Source organism: Grosmannia clavigera, assembly GCF_000143105.1.
Source record: "Grosmannia clavigera kw1407 unplaced genomic scaffold GCSC_144, whole genome shotgun sequence".
Lineage (NCBI taxonomy): Eukaryota > Fungi > Ascomycota > Sordariomycetes > Ophiostomatales > Ophiostomataceae > Leptographium > Leptographium clavigerum.
In genome coordinates this window covers 1,131,246-1,147,969 of record NW_014040797.1, presented here as the reverse complement: position 1 = coordinate 1,147,969, position 16,724 = coordinate 1,131,246, and the positions used below count along the sequence as shown (strand labels likewise).

The 16,724-nt window shown below is 51.2% G+C and overlaps 2 protein-coding genes across 2 annotated transcripts; one reads left to right on the top strand and one right to left on the bottom strand.

Annotated features, from left to right (window-relative positions):
• Window positions 1-2,711: 2,711 nt before the first annotated feature.
• CMQ_2884 (duf300 domain containing protein) lies at window positions 2,712-4,799 on the bottom strand (the record flags this gene model as incomplete). The annotated part of the gene is made up of 6 exons (XM_014316962.1): window positions 2,712-3,203; window positions 3,263-4,294; window positions 4,359-4,393; window positions 4,512-4,549; window positions 4,621-4,638; window positions 4,711-4,799. The coding sequence occupies 6 exons, from the start codon at window positions 4,797-4,799 to the stop codon at window positions 2,712-2,714; spliced, it is 1,704 nt and encodes a 567-aa protein (XP_014172437.1).
• A 747-nt stretch (window positions 4,800-5,546) lies between these two features.
• On the top strand, window positions 5,547-15,992 carry CMQ_2540 (fermentation associated protein; the record flags this gene model as incomplete). The annotated part of the gene is made up of 3 exons (XM_014316618.1): window positions 5,547-5,596; window positions 5,680-5,715; window positions 5,813-15,992. The coding sequence occupies 3 exons, from the start codon at window positions 5,547-5,549 to the stop codon at window positions 15,990-15,992; spliced, it is 10,266 nt and encodes a 3,421-aa protein (XP_014172093.1).
• Window positions 15,993-16,724: the final 732 nt, after the last annotated feature.

Genomic DNA, 16,724 nt, shown 5'->3' with positions numbered 1-16,724 from the left:
TGTCTGTCTGTCTGTCTGTTAATGATGTCTCCGGAACTGTTTTCTTCTCAGCCGTGGTAGGCCTGAAAGAGTCAGAGCTCCAGTTCCACCAACCTTTCCAGCTATGTCTGACCACTTTAGTTTGCCCTCTATATATGCGTATGTCCTGAGCTAACATATCTAGACCGGCTCGGAAAAGGGAGGAACCATTTTCCCAGTAGCGAGTGAGTCATCATAATGAAGCTCGGCCAGACGTGGACAAAGGAGCCTGTGATGACGTCGACAACTACTTCAGGCTACCTATGCGGTTCTGCTAACTTCAATGACTTTAGCAGGCTTCACGATAGTGCCACTATAGGCGTGCTAAAATGGAGTAGTATCACAAATGCCCGTAGATGGGTCTATTTCTAATTTACTGGACCAGCATGCCGATATCCGTGGCTCTGCTTCCGACGAAGAGAGCCCAGGTTCTTAAAAGCTGTAACTGACACAGGAGTTACTGGCGAGCTGGCTGCTGTGTCTCGAGCTGGTTGCACATTTCCGTCTGATGAAACTAAATGTGGTATTGTTGACGTGTTCTACTTCCTGCTATCAAAGCAGATCTGCTCTTACTCAAAATCGCATCAGAGGCAGTATCAGTATACCCAAGTTTAATGCGACGTCCTAAAATATGGGGGGGTTCAAAATTACGACAGGGCCGGAACAATGCTCCTGCATGGTCCATTCATTTCTGTGGTTATTTTGACAGCCCTGGAACGGTACAAACCTTCTTGGACAACAACAGCTCCAGCTCCAAGCTCAAAAGGTACCCAGCAGGAGATCTGTTGAAATCAACGGAACTACTCAGAGCCGTCTTCACCTTTGACAACGCAGACATAGAAACGTCTCGTGTTAGCGTTTCGTTTTTTTTTCTGATCAAGCATACAGCAACGTCAGACACACTCGTACCCGCGAGCATGACGCGGACTAATTTTGTGGACTAGGCATGTGCTCTTTAGAACGGCAATGTGCTAAGTTCAATCACGGCAACCGACAGAGACCATTCGGCTATAGTTAATGTACACAATCATGTACCACTCGTTTCTACTTCCGAACACTGAAACCGGCGAAACCCGATCTGGGCATCGTCAGAACCGTGTTATGATTCTTTCACTCTCTGGAATCCGGTAAGAAATTATTTCTGTCTCCCGTATCCCACCTTTTGTATTGTCAAACAACTATAGTTGCTTGCAAACCCTCGGATCGTTTTTAATAGTCGACTATGCATGAATACCATATTTGGGGTCTTTAGTCCACGCCTGGCACCATGCTGGCTTCCTGTACTATGGTCAATCATTCTTTTCCAATGGCACCGCCCAGAGCGGCTTCAGTACCAACAACGTTCTAGCTGATGCCCATTCAAAGGGCGTCAGGGAGAGCGTAGACTGGAAATATGCTTATGCTGCAATGAAACGGACGCCGATGTGGTCCCGACAAACAGACCGACCAACAGAACAGACACTTGAGATCTGACTAGCCTGTCGAAGATGATCGCGGTGCCCGACCCGACTGGCTGAACTACGGTCGATCCGCAAGCTGCGCTATAAAGTACTATGTTATCTTAAGCCCTCGCACTGGTCTTCTTTTAACGAATCAATCCTCTCACCTCGGGCCTTTTGCCGTCAACGAATAGCAGGTATTGGTTTCTAACAGGCTGCAAGTGGCCTGGGCAAAATTGAGGTTGCGGCCACCTATTCGAACCGGTCACGCAGTTGGCGGAACCGATAGAACCCAAATGCCACGTCTCTCGGATTCTTTGAATTTCTGGTGCCGCGCAACACACCTATTATCACTCAGGACACCTTGTCCTGTGATGGTTGCTACAGGGAAAATGACTGCATATGCCGATTTAGCAGATGATCCTTTCTGGCCCACGTTGCTGATAGGAACCATCAACTATGAGCCACTGCCTTAGACGTAGTCGAGTACTCGGGCGGCAAAAAGTACCTTTTCGGACCGCCTGTCTATTATGTCAAACCTCGTAAAACAAGCCCAGTTTCATGGCTCTCTTCCTGTTCAACTACGTCGGGCGTCAAAGCCCACCGTGAAGCACAGCCACTTTGTTGCTGGCACCTACTACAGCGCAACGAAGACCGGTCTACCTGGGAAATGACGCCGGTGCCATAGAGTCATGGCTGTTCTGAGTCGTGATTGGATTGTACCCCATGACGGGACATACGACGTTCTTGATTGGGTACCCTTCATCTAACGACCTCGCGACTGACCTGGCAGATTGCAAGACGCTGAGCATCTAAGCAGACAGCACTTCAACAGTCTATATACACCCAATCACAGATATTCAGCGGCAAAAAGTGGACTCGTACGTGGCTTGCTTACGACGCCATTTGTGCGAAGGGTGGCAACCTTCAAATTTTTCTGGATTCAAGTCTGGCTAATTGGACTATGTCTAGGGACGACTGTCTAGTCCAGGCAGCGAATGAGCATATCCTTCATAGATCGGAGCCCTGACAGACGTGGCCACCATTTGTGTATATAGTCTTTCTGCCACTACCAACTTCTTGCATGTGTATATCTCTCTCATTGATCTAAATTTGCTGTAAATGCCTGCTGGCCTCATCTGAAACATACCTCCATGTGAGCAAGTAAAGCAAACGCCGTGCTATGGGAATCAATACGTAGATGGCAACAAGTACCGTGTGGCAAATTAAAAGCAAATCATGCTTCCGCATTCTCTAGTGTCCTGCCGGGCTGTCGCCGCTACCCCATACATTCTGAAAAGCTTCCCCCTGAAAGTCATATGCCGGCGATGCGATTGTGTCCTCAGGCTCTGTTGCGGCTCCAGAGTTCCCTCCAGTCTGCTGCCATAGCCGCGTTGCCTCGTCGTCGGCCTTGATGTTGTCTGTTTCCGGACTTTTGGGAGAAACTGGCCCGGTTGCATCTCTGCTTACATCATTGACATCGTCACTGGGTTTTACTGGTGCTTTCTGGTCGTGTGACAGTGTTCGTTTTCGAGCTGGCGCATTCTTGGGCTTTGGTTTGCTTTTTTTCTTCGTCACTGTGACCGTTGGTGGCTGTTCTTGCGTTGTGCCTCTATCGCTGGCTACTGTTGGAGACATTGGCGCATCGTAGCTTGGCACCCAACTCGGCACTTGGCCATACGAGATGGGAGTCGCCGCCCTCCAGCGGTCCTCTCGTGATAGGCCGTTCGCAGGGACAACAGGATACTGCGAGTAATGTCAGAAATGAAGCAACCAAACACGTTATAGAACAGCTTATCACATACATTCCAGTCACCATACTCGAGTTGCCGCGCCTTGGCATAGAGGTTCTCCATATCCGGATCTAGCGTGGGGTCTTCAAACGTGCTGCTTTCAAAAGACTGGGAGTTGTTACGGCTCGGTCCAGAAACGCACTGATCACGGCTGTTGCCCCCAAGCAAAGGAGTATACGGATCCACATCACTCGCATTCGCCTTGTCAGGACTTGCGATCCAGTATTTTCCTTTGCCACCGCGTTCGTACCGCATGCCGGCTCTAAGCCGTGCCATTCTCGAGCGAGATGTTTCATGAGCCAATATCTTGTCATTTGAGTCGAAATCACGATACGCGTAGTTGTTACCGTGAAACGTCAGCTTCGAGTCTTCGATAAGATCACGAATGCCGAAGGCGTCGCGGAGAGCATATTTCACCGGCATCCGGGCGGCTGCCACCGTATCATCGGCAAAGTCATGCCACGAGAACGCATACCAATGACCCACTGCAAATGCTGGCATTTCGATACAAATCAGTGCATCCTGAATAGCAAGCGCCAGATTATCCGGTGTGTACCCATCCATGTCGGTCGGGAGAGCACCAAGCCAGACCAGGACGGAGAGCAAAAATCCTTGCCAGTACGACGCAAAGATGATGAGCTTCACGCACAAAAATTTCGGTACTGGGCGAAACGGCTTCAGGTCCTCGTGCATTATAACCCAGAAGAGGCCGAGCGAGTATAGGCTGATGGTGACACTGAAGTTGTAGATGATGGTGCTCCAAAAGTATCCCGACTTCAGCTCAAGTTTCCCTTCATGATATGTGCCTGTAGCCTTCATGATGACGGCCGACAGACCAAGAATCGGCTTCAGCCATGCGTACTGAAGAATGCCCCGCTTAACCGCCAGAAAGGAGTGTGGATCTGAGATGTCGATTGGAGGGAGACAGTGGTTCAAGGGGAACAACAGTGGTTTGGGCTCACGGCCGTGGGTCATTATGATGAGGGCCCGTTCACCGTCGAGGTAGTTGATAAGGAGTTGAAAAAACGTGAAGATTGTGAAGGCCTGAACATAAGGCAGGTCGGCTAGTTAGATTCGGTAGAACCGGAAGACTGGGTGTAGCACAAACCTCGTATATGTCACGGATGGGGTCGAGGCACTGGGCTGCAATTGTTGATACCATACTCGCCCAAGATGCTATGGAGTAAATAGGAACCCTTTAACAGTCAACAACCGGCGCATATGGTGGCCAAAATATGTATATATAGGTCGAATAACATACATGAGGAGGATTCGAACGACGTATCGTTGAAGTAACGGCTTGCGGTAGTTTTTCCTGAAAGCTTGTCAGCACGTGGCGCATGGGGAGACGAAAGCCCAAATCAACTCACAGCTGAAGCCATATTGAACTGATGTCGAAGCACAAAGGTAAGAGATTAGCAATCAATCAAGTGTCCTTAGGTGCGATTCAGCCGACATACACAATCGACATGAGAGTAGCTGTGAGAGACCCAACCCCGGCCACAATCGTGGTGGCCTCCGCAAACTTCTGCCCCGTCCCTTCAACCATCGTGATGGCTGAGCTTGAGCTCGATAGTGTCGGGTTCGGAGAGGATCGCGTCTCGGAGAGACTAGATAGGAGGAGATACAGAGAGATGGAGAAGCTGCTAGCGGCTCTTCGCTTTGTTCCCTATCAAGCGGCCATAGCAGAGGGAATATAAAACAAGAGCGGTAAATCCCCAGGATTAGATTTAATCATGCTTGCCGGCAAGGCAGCAGAATTGTCGTTGATATCAGTGATGACGAGCATTTAGGTTGTTTGGTGCTTTGACAAGTATTAGCGTGTCTGCGTAGAGACCCATAGATAAGTATTTATCGGTGCGCTCCGATAGGCCAAGCTAATAAGCCTTGAAAAAAACCCCAACTAGCAGCTAGAGCTCCTTTTCAGCCACAATCAACGCGCTTTCGAGGTGTAAAGTCAGCAGCAGATGTACAGCGCCCCTTTCGTGGAACGAGCCCGTTGCAAAGCTTCACCTTCCTCCTGTCTATCTAATCTCTCGAATACGCGACTCGCAAATCAGCTGCACCAGGGACCAGCCAGCCCTCGAGACCACATCTAGCAAAACTATTTGAATCTGAGCGCATCGTCTGCTACAGTCAAGCCGGCAGCAGGGTTGCACTGGAACACATGACATATCGCATTACGAGCACACCTATACCGGGATATGACGGCCACTTATCCAAACTATGGAGAATAGACTCCGCGGCGACTTATAGAAACAGATGAATCTTGGAGCAGTGCTCGGAGCGTGACAGTATGGCTGACGATACCACGTTTGACCTGGACAATGGTCCTCATTTCAGTGGGTAAGCACTCGACTTCCCCCTTTCTCGACGTTCACGCACTTCTCACGATGAACTCTACTGACAACCTTCTTTTTGAAATTTAGACTTTTCTTGACGTACATGGTCGTTGCATCATTTTTGTACGTCTACTGCACTTTTGGCGCAACGTCCTGATCGAGAACTAACAGACATCTGCTATGATTTTAGGGGGTTATTTTTCTTGTTATACTTCAACAGAGCAATTGCTTCCTTGGTTTTCTGGGCATTGCGACAATGGACCTGGCGCCGCTATGGCATATACATCGACGTACAAGCAATTCAGTTCTCGCTGCTGGGTGGCCGCATATTCTTCGTCGGACTTCGCTACCACGGAAACAACGAGACCATCCTCATACAGAACGGCCACGTCACATGGTCGTACTGGATTCGGAGAGTCCGGCATATTAACATCGGCAAGCCAACGAGCGGAAAGGACGTGCGTACAGACGATGTGAAAGGGGCGAACGCCCATGGCCACAGCAAAGCCGAACCTCAGCTGCCTTGTCGCGTGAACCTGGCTATTGCAGGCTTGGAGTGGTTTGTCTACAATCGCAGTGCGGCATACGACAGCATCATTGCAGGGTTGACTACTACACCTGTAGATAGTGGAGAGGAATACAACATCGCAGAGCATGACCACCTGGACCATGACAACAATGGAATGCACAAACTGCGAAAACGCCACACAAAAGAGCACGACAACGGAGATAGTTCTAGAAAAGGGAAATCAGATGAGAAAGCGACTGGTCTTTCTGAAGAGCCTGATCTTCGCTTCTCATCGGCAGACAGCTATGAGCATGGCGGTGCAGACGGCGACCGAAGGAAGCCCGGAACCGATGATGCCGACAAAGATGCGCTGCCGGTGGTTCTGCAACTGTTTCCTATTCATTTTACATGTGACAAGGCGGCTGTTGTGATGGGCAATGAAAATACGTCCGCAATCCTGATTGTCAAAGCCCAGTCATTGTCTGGCGAGATTGACGCCGTTGAGACCCAGACGCCCGATCCCTACCGGCAACTTTTCAAGATTCGATTTATACAACCTGTCATTGAAATGAAGGATAATGATGATTACCGCGAGGATCAAGTCAGCAGGGCAGTGAGGGAAAAGGCGGCGAGGGAAAAGGATATTGCTAAAGAATCTAGGCCGCTTCCACGGCGGTCTTTTTTCCACCACCAACGTCGTGCTGCTGTTAACCAGCTTCGCAATATACTTCCATATTTTCGGAGATCAGTCGAATCCTTCAATTCAACGAGTCCCGGTTCTGCACAGGAGACTTCAGCCTCTGCCCACATGCCAGGTTCTGGCCATTGGCAAGGCTTGTCTAGATATCTTGATGGACCTGACGGCGATGAGAAAACGCGCTGGGCTAGTACCGAGTACGCAATACTAAATCCCATTCTCGAGAGCCCGGAGGCTGTTTTCACGATGTACTGGGACTCTGTGGGTAAAGTGACTTCTACTGCGGTCGCTGTTGAAGCCATCCCCAGTGGCCCAGCAAAGATAGAGGAGAAACTACTACCAAAAGATCATGAGCACAACATCAACGGCTTTGAGCCCCCGCCAGCATGGGGAATGGCCTTGTCAGTCCGCGGGGGCAGTATAAATTACGGGCCCTGGGCTGATCGGAAACGAGCCGAGCTGCAGCGTGTTTTCTTCCCAGGTTTGAGCAAAGATGCAGAGCCAGCAAAAAATCTTCCAGTCGGCGCCCTGCGGGTTCCAACACAATTCAAGATGTACGTGGAGCTGGACGAAGAGGTGACCCTGCGCGTTCCTCTCCGCGAGTCGTCAAAGAACTGGCGTTTCAAGAACAAGGATACGAACACAAAGTTTCGTCCGGCGCGAGACAAACGCCGAGCTCGTTCACGGTTTAAAAAATCGGAACCTGCTGGTGCCGCACCAAGTCAGCGGCCATATGGCTGGCTTGATATAAAAATCGCTGCAAACGCCACCATATCGTACTCCATGGACATGGCGGCTAGCAGTACCGGATTCTCCTCGATTCTTAATCTTGATTTGCCGAAGGTCGAAATCTCTAGCAGCGTCAATCAACAGGTTCTGTGGCGGTCTGCAGGTCTACAGGTTTCTTGTGACCTATCGACACCCTTGAAATGGAACGATTTGAGACATTGGCATTTCCACATCTCTAGCCATGAACTGGAGCTGTTTTTGCTTCGCGATCACGTCTACCTGATAACAGACCTGATCGATGATTGGGGCAGCGGCCCCCCATCTCCTTACTTGGTATTCACACCATTCAAGTACTCCGTTAACCTCTGTTTCCTGAACGTCAAGATCTATCTGAATGTCAACGATGCAAACATCATCAACAATCCGACAAGCCTGGACGACAACGCCTTCATCATCATCTCCAGTCCTCTTTTAGAAGCAGCTTTGTGTATCCCCCTGGACCGATATCGACCTCCGAGTAACGCGATTCCTTTCACTGTCCAGACTGCCTCTGCATCTATCGGACTCCACGTCCCAACCTGGAACACACAGACAATGTTCTGTCCTTGCAAAGACGTGGGCCACTTGAAGGATCTTCTTGTGGATGGAAAGTATCACTACTGCGCGACCACTTCGGCTGGCAACACTGATACCCTGATTCTCAATGTATCTGGCCGGGAGCCAACATTCTGGGCACATGGGTTCGTGGTGCGCTACTTCCTCAAGCTCAAGGACAACTACTTTGGGGACGACGTCCACTTCAAGACCTTGGAGGAATATCAGGACAGTCTTCTCCTGAAAGAGGCAAACCCCGAAGCTGAGCTGGCTACTCGGCCTCCCCACAAAAGTTCCAATGACATGGATGTCGTCCTGAGCGTCCATACAGATGATCCGAAGCTTTTCCTGCCTGCCAATCTTTATTCTGCTTCTCGTCATGTTCAGCTCACGGCTGCATATGTCGCTGCTGATCTGCGCTTCACAAATTATTACATGGACTTGGATTTTGTGCTGAGTCCCTTGAGCATGTCCCAGGGCAGCGACAGTGACGATGACAAGTATGCGCCCGATGCTTCTATTGACGCCATGCCTAACACCCAGCTCTTCATTGATGGAATTCACGTGTATGGTAACCGTCTATTTGGCCTGCCACCTACCGAGCCAACCTATCTCTGTAACTGGGATATTTCTGTTGGGGCCGTCTCCGGGGAGTGCACAACAGATTTTCTAACGGCTCTAATGAACGGTGGCAAGTCCTTTGGGTTCACCTTTGATGATGACGAAAATGCGTTGGTAGCGTTTTCGTCCGTTGTGATGTACGATGTCACGTTTCTTCGCGCCAACGTCAAATCTGTGAAGCTGTGGCTCCATCTCGACGAGGCAGCATTCTTGTTGTCCCTTTCAGAGGGCGTCGATGTCAAGTACAATGACTGGGCTCGAACTCATTATTCGAAGCGTGCCGACATCTCGATTCCAGACTTGCAATTGTCCTGCGTCAACTTAGAGTCTGCGATGCGCCATAGATCAAGACTTCATATACCTGTTGAGACAGATGCTCATTTAAAGACTGGACTTAGCATTGCCATCATCAGCCGCAAGTTTGATTTCTCAAGCGAGAGGCGAATGCAGCAGAAGCTTTTACAACATGAGGATCAGCGGACTAACCGTGTTGGATTTCTCTTGTTGCCAGCTTTCTTGGAGCATGGATTCGTTCCCGACAAGATTGAACCTCCTGCGCAACCTGTACCATTGGTGCCGCAGCCTGTCACCTCGGCTGACATCGAGGAAGACGGAATCTCTCTGTCAACTGAGAGCATGGCCAACCAGTCCCAACGACGTATGCGGCATCAAAAATCACGAAGCTCGTTTCTTTCGGTGTCCGCAACCAGCCAGCGCAGCGTTATTCGGGCACAAGGCTCGATACTGTCCTCCTCAAAGTCAAAGCATTCGGCTCAAGATCAGCACGAGTTTAATCCCCTTCCGCTGATAGAGCCGCAAGCCACTGATCAAAGTGGACATCTGTCAGCTTCGCATAGGCGTGACGTTTCATCATCGACCCGCCATTCTGGATTCTACAGGGCGACCGGGGACTTTGCCGATGGCGGATCTCACAAAAGCCCGTGTCGGAACATGTCAGCATTGCACAGCCAATTCTCTGCTCCAAATTTTCCACTAGACGACATCAACCCCGATATGAGAGAAGCGACTTTGCTGAGCCTGGAGAAAGATGAGCAGCCCGTCTATGGGGGTGCTGGCAGAAGGTGTAGCAGCGGAGACAGTTTTGACAGCCTACCCACTGACTTCAACTTGGGGGATGTCGACCCAGATATGCTGAGTGAAGACAGGCTTCATTCTAGTGTTTTGATCCGAGTCCGCGAAGGTGTGAGCGCTTTCCTCAACCCAACTTCAGTGAAGCATATCGCCTCCTTGATCTCTGTCCTTGAGCCTCATGGACCTGAAGATATTTTGGATGCAGTACAGATGAGCTCGGTGGGCGACATCGCCAGTGCCATCAATCATAGAAATATGAAAGGGCAGATTGCAGACTTTGCCATTCAGCTCCCAGAGGCCCATCTTCGCCTGCTCAACTGCTCAAATTCGGACTCCGCCAGTTCTTCGAGAGACGAGAAAGACCAATATGACGTATCTGTTTCCAGAGTCACTTTCATGTCTCGGGCCACAACAACTTGGGACGCCACGTTCGGGCTTGATCGTGTGAAGACGAAGAACTCGTTCCAACTCCGACTGGGCTCGCTAGGACTATCTGCGTCAGAACGGTTTGCCGATATGACGGGATCCCAAGCTGCATTCACGGCAGAGCTTTCAGACGTGCTGATTTCTCTAGGCAACAGAGATCTTACTTATCTCGACGCAGATGTCGGTGCTATAGAAGCGCAACTGAGCTCGGAGAGAATCGGATATATCGCATCTCTGGTCGACCGGACCGGCGCTCTCACTGCTACCATTGCAGAATACTTTTCAGGCCCCCTCTCTTACGGTGATCGAGTCCGTCCCCTCCTGGCACGGCGATTGATTGCCGCTGGCAAGGGGGTTCCCGACCCGAGCTTTCTCGTTCGACCCTCTGCAGTTCTTCGCTCGGCCAACGAACACTTGCGAACTTTCGACTCGTGGAAGTTAGCGGTGCGGCTCCGGCAGATCTGGTCTTTAATGAAACATACCGACAAGGTTCAGTTGATCCGCGACTGTATCGGCTGCGAAGAATCTCCGTCGAGTGGAGGACCATGCTCATCAGAATCTGCTCCGACCAGCATTCACGATGTTCTCTCTAGCCTTGATCGATGGAGAGGCTGGGATTTGACCGATGTTGGCCGGTCGATTCTGCTGCGAAAGCTGTTCGGTGACCTCGCAGGAAACCCAAGCAAAGCTGCCAAGACCCAGCCAGTCCCACTGCCTTTCATGGCTGTCACCAGGTTGCAAAGACTACAGATGATATTGGATCCAGGGCTGAAACAGAACGAAATACAATTCCTAGACCTCACAGTCAGATTCGAAAACAATGCACCGACGTCGGTTGGGTCAGCTACGGGAATTCCCACTCTTGTGGCTGGCAAGGCAAGCTCTAAGTCGATCTCCGTACTCAACATCTACTGTGCAGATTCTGCAATCAGACTGAACTGGGAGATCTGCGAGCTTGTCGAAGACATCTTGAAGCTTTATAATTTGAGGATGCAAGAGATGGATCAGCTGTTTGCCAGCAAGACCAAAGCCAAATCCAGAGGCAAAAATGACTTGACGAAGAATCCGGCGTCTGCTCCCGCGTCAAACGAGCAGACATTCCACATTGTGCTTGCCATGGACCGCGCTGCTATCATTTTGGACACGATCAATCTTAACATCCGTATGTTCAGCGGGGATCTCAAGGCGTCTCTGCTTCTTCGACAGAACAGGCTGGGAGCAATGGACACAAACGTCGTCATGAGCGGGGATTCCATCACTTCCCGGATTAAGAGCCATTCGGAGCTGTTGATGTCTTCCGAATGGCGCGGCCCTAGCATTTTTGTTTCCTATGACACGCCAACAACAAACGGCAAATGCACCCCTGCTTTCAAAGCTACGGCTAGCAGCCGAGACTTTTTCCTTGATGTGATGCAGGACCCGATCGTCTTGATGGAAATCCTAGATCTGCTCGTGAGAGACGAGTTTGCGCAGATTTACCGGTTGAAGGCACAGCTCCCAGTGGTAGCAGCAGCAGCAGATGCTCGTACCGAGGCATTGGTTTCTGATGCCAAGACAAGCATGACGGACCGCTTCCCGACATTCTATGTAAAGATAGCGCTCTTTTTGGATCACTACGTGATCAGCTTGCCGCTTCTGCGTTCCCTGACGTACATCATATCTGGTGTTGTGGCCAGAGTGTCTACAACGGCCGACTTTGGCAGAGAGTTTATCTTTGATTTCGACGTCAAAGAGAACTCCCATGATATGCAGGTCTCTGTCAATAATGCGCCGCGCAGCGTTTCATTGCTTCAAATCCCTCCTACCAACGGGCGCATAACGACACAGATAAGTGACGTGGAGCAGATAATCACGGTGTTTTCGTCTTTGGAGCTGGTGCAGCTGGATGCCTCCGCCGTCTACAGTCTGCTTTCGGCTCTGAATCGCCCAGAGATCTCCAACACGGTCACGGACATGCAGCAGCAACTGAAGATAATTCAAAATCACCTAACAGAGATTCTCAGGACTGACGAGCAGCCCGTGCAAGTTAACTCTCGCAGGTCATCAGCTAGCAAGACGCATCGCCAGCTTATATACTCTGTGCATTCAACATTTGCCGGCCTGGAAATCTTTGGAAACAGTCCGCTGAAAACCGATGTAGCACCTCTAGCTCATCTCTCATTCTGTCTGGACAGTGTGAAGCTGGAAGTGTCCAATCGACTTGAAAACGGCGGTCCGGTCCTGCCGTACCCCGAGCTCTATATCAACCTTCGTCGCATCGCATTTGAAATTATGAAGGGGACTGAGGAGTCCATGTCGTCCTGTGGAAGCGTCGTGTTTGCAGCTCTGATAACCGCAACGTCCAGGCTGATGGATGATGGCACAGAACGGCGGTCCCTTGCTGTGAAGAGCGATGGATTCGATGCCAGTTTTTCTCCAGAAACCGTTTCGACGGTGGTAGACGTGCTCGGCTACATGGGAGACAAAATCAAAGATCTTGACACGTCGCGGGAGATTGAATATCTCCGCAAGCTGAGACAATCGAAGCCTCGAATTACAATCAATGCCCAGGAAGAGCCCGAGGAGGGAGTCGAGCCGGATATCATCGACGCGTTCCTTTCATCAATGGCTTACTCCTTTGAAGTCAAGAACATTCAGGTCAATTGGCTTTGTGCACTGACTGCTATCGAGAGACCTTTGCCGGCATACTTCAACGGTGCAAAGAAATGCTTGTCACCGTCTGCCGCCGGAAAGGAGGACCTGGTGCTGCTACTGGGACGTATTGAACTGGGCACTCGGAACAGGAATTCGGCACGGCTGACAATCGAGAATTTCCAACTACAAATGGTTCCCCCGACACAAGATAAGCGAGCTCGGTCTCCCATCTCAGCGCTTCTTCCCGAGGTTATCTTCAGCGTTGCATATTTCTCTACCCATAAAACTCGTCGATTTGCATTCCAAGCCATCGGAAAATCGCTTGACGTACGGCTTTCTTCCGAGTTCATCGTCCCGGTAACCCATCTGAAGGAATCCATCCAGCTCTCGATCAAGAACGTGAGACAGGCATCGCACCAGTGGAAGCCAGCAGCATCGCCGAATGGGGCCTCATTTCCCGTGAAGCGGGCCGAAGCCCCAAAGCAGCCAGCCACCAGCGGCAAGAGGCTGGAATCGTTTCTGGTTGATATGGATTTCGCCGGTGCTGTGGTTCACATTAGTGGAAAGAAGCATGGCAATTATCTGCCTTCGCATTTTGCGCATGCTTCGCCTGAAGATGCCAGTAGGTCTCGAACATCGCGTCGACCTTCTGTTGCCGGAAAATATGGCCAATTCAATCCAGACGAGTCTGGCGGCAGCACGGTGTTGCGCTCTCCTGGCCTTGTATGGAAGGCAAGATATCAGGACAACGGCCGGGAAGATCCTTCGCTATACGCCGAAGTCCGTGTTGACGCTTCAAGCAATGTCCTCTACCCGTCTGTTGTACCGTTGGCGATGGATATGACTGCGAGCATAAAGGAGGTCGTCAAAAACTCGGACAGTGCAAGATTTCGACTAGACGAACAGGAGGAAGTTGACAAGCAAGGTGGGCCTGTGGAGTCCCCTGACGAACCCCCAGTGATCAAAAAAGCGGAGCAGGAGGAGAGCATTCTGTCGTCAGCGGCCAACCGCAAATCGATGCTTGGGCGTCTGAAGTTGAACCTCGGCCTCCGAGTTTGCAGACAGCAATTTTCGCTCAGCTGTCAGCCGATTGCACGCGTCGCTGCTACGGCAAGTTTCGACGACTTCTACCTCACTGCAAACACGGTCCAGTCAGCAGAGCAGGGCACGTTTTTCGCAGTCTCTGGGAATCTCAGCGGCCTCCGCGCTTCAGTGCAGCATGTCTACTCGCGCGAGTCGACAGGCAGCTTTGAGGTCCAGTCCATGGTTCTCTCTCTCATGAACAGCAGACACGTCAGTGGTGTTAAGGGCATGTCAGCATTGTTGAAAGTCAGCCCGATGAAGGTTTCCATAAATGCAAAACAGCTACAGGATTTCCTGCTCTTCCGGGAGATCTGGACAACGCGCGACCTCCGCAATGTCCACGTTGCTCCAGATGTGGCCGAGCGGTTGCCCGAGACCGCCTCCCTGTCTTCCAGCTCCCAACAGCAGACTCATCTGGTGCAGCGCTACCAGCAGGTGGCGGCCACTGCGGCATTCCCGTGGACAGCAACGCTTGCCATCTCTGCGCTGGAGATCAATGTCGATCTAGGACAGGCTTTGGGCAAATCGGTCTTTTCCATTTCGAATCTGTGGGTATCCTCAAAGAAGACGTCTGATTGGGAGCAAAACCTCTGTCTAGGCATTGAGAAAGTCAACGTCGAGAACACAGGAAGAATGAGCGGGTTTGTCTCTCTGGACGACCTAAAGCTGCGGACATCGATCGAATGGCCGGCCCGAGTACAGGCCCTCAACGAGACACCACTAGTTCAGGCATCTGTGAATATCAGCCAGCTACGGTTGAAGGTGTCCTTTGATTATCAGGCCTTCCTAGTGGCGGACATTACAAAACTGGAATTCCTCATGTACAATGTGCGCCGGCGCAAAATGGGCAGAGGAGACCGCCTTGTGGCGATCTTTGACTGCGACTCTGTTCAGGTAGTCGGCACGACAGCATCGGCGGCTCAAGGCGTGGCACTGTACCAGGCAATCCTGCGGCTGGTCCAAGAACGCAAGGCCAACTTCGAGGCTTCGCTGCGGGAGATCGAAAGGTTCATTCGAAGACGGTCATCAGCACCACTAGTATCTGCTGCTCTAGCAGAGATGGGAGATGCGAACAAGCTAGCTCCCTCGACGTCCGTGGAGCTTGACTCTTCAAAAGAAAGCATCCCACTAGGAATCACGGCTGAGGACCACAGCAGCGACGATATCATGACCAAATCGCCCATATCTTTGGACACAGATGTGGTCGTGACACTCAAAACACTGAATTTGGGCGTTTTCCCAAACTCATTCACTGAACACCAGGTGCTCAAGATGGAGGCGATGAATGCGCAGGCGCGGTTCACAGCAAACATGGAAAACAAGCGGATCCACAGCAATCTCGGTCTGACTCTGGGACAGCTACGCATTGGGCTCGCCGGCGTGCGTCATATACATACGACGACAAGGCAGCCCGACGGACCACCAAAAACAGTCAATGACCTGTCAGTCGAGGATGTGGTGCTGAGTGTGACGGGATCGCGAGGCGGAACGATTCTGAAGGTGCCTCGCGTCGAAGCCGGCATGCAGACCTGGCAGAGTCCAAACTCGCGCCAGATCGACTACATCTTCAAGTCTGCTCTGGAAGGAAAGGTGGAAGTGGGCTGGAACTACTCGCGGATCAGCTACATCCGAGGCATGTGGGCTAACCACTCGCGGGCTCTGGAGCAGACATGTGGCCGCGAACTGCCGCTGACGGCCATCAGGCTTACGGGCGTGATGGACAACACTGATGCTGGTGTCGGTAAGGGGAAGAAGGGAGGCGAAGCGGAACAGCAGGCCAAGATCACGGCAGAGGTCACGATGCCGCAGTCCAAGTACGATTACAGAGCGCTGGAGCCAGCAGTCATCGAGACGCCCCAACTGCGCGACATGGGCGAGGCGACACCTCCACTTGAATGGATAGGCCTGCATCGCGATCGGCTGCCGAACCTGACGCATCAAATCGTGATAGTGTCATTGTTGGAGCTGGCCGGCGAGGTGGAGGATGCGTATGCTCGAATTTTGGGGTCGCACTGAGGCGATCAGACCCAGGAATGGTAGCGATACAAAGACTGGAGGTGTTTACTGTGTATGATTCTTCCGTGTCTCATATAGCTTGCTGGTGTTGTGAACAGCGATCTATTTTATTTGACTGAGCCCGCTTCGAGTCATCCGGCCGGTGCGAGTCAAACTGAGTTAGCGTCGAAATAGCTGCAGAATAAGTGGACCAACAGCTTCCTCAGGGCTCAAGTGCTCTAAACCCTGGAAGGAGGACTGCGATACTGCGGCAGCCAGTAAAGAAGACCCTCTCATCTGTACGCCCCACCCCCGCCTTCCTAATGTATCGATCGATCACCAACTGGTTTCCAATTAATAGCAAAACCCTTGGGAAAGATCGTAAACCATGCCAATTGCCGCTCATACTATCTTCCTCCCGCTCGTCTTTGTGACATGCTCGTTTGCAAGGTGGCGAGAAAGAAGCTAACGATACATATTGTTTCTGCCCGGTGCAGTAACACGCCGGTCTGAAAGACTTTCCTAGTTTGTCAGCGTCGGCTATACACGCTTGTTTGTAAGATATCTACTATGTAACAGATTTTGCCCCACTGGCTGTGGAAAAATATATGTACGACGTATGATATGCTCCTTCCCTGTCTGAGGACCGGGATTACAGCATCTGGAAAGATAAAGCGCAGCAATTGGTGAAAAAAAAGAGACCGCAAAAATACCCCGCCGCCAAAAAAAAACCTTTTCACACTTTACCCGCCC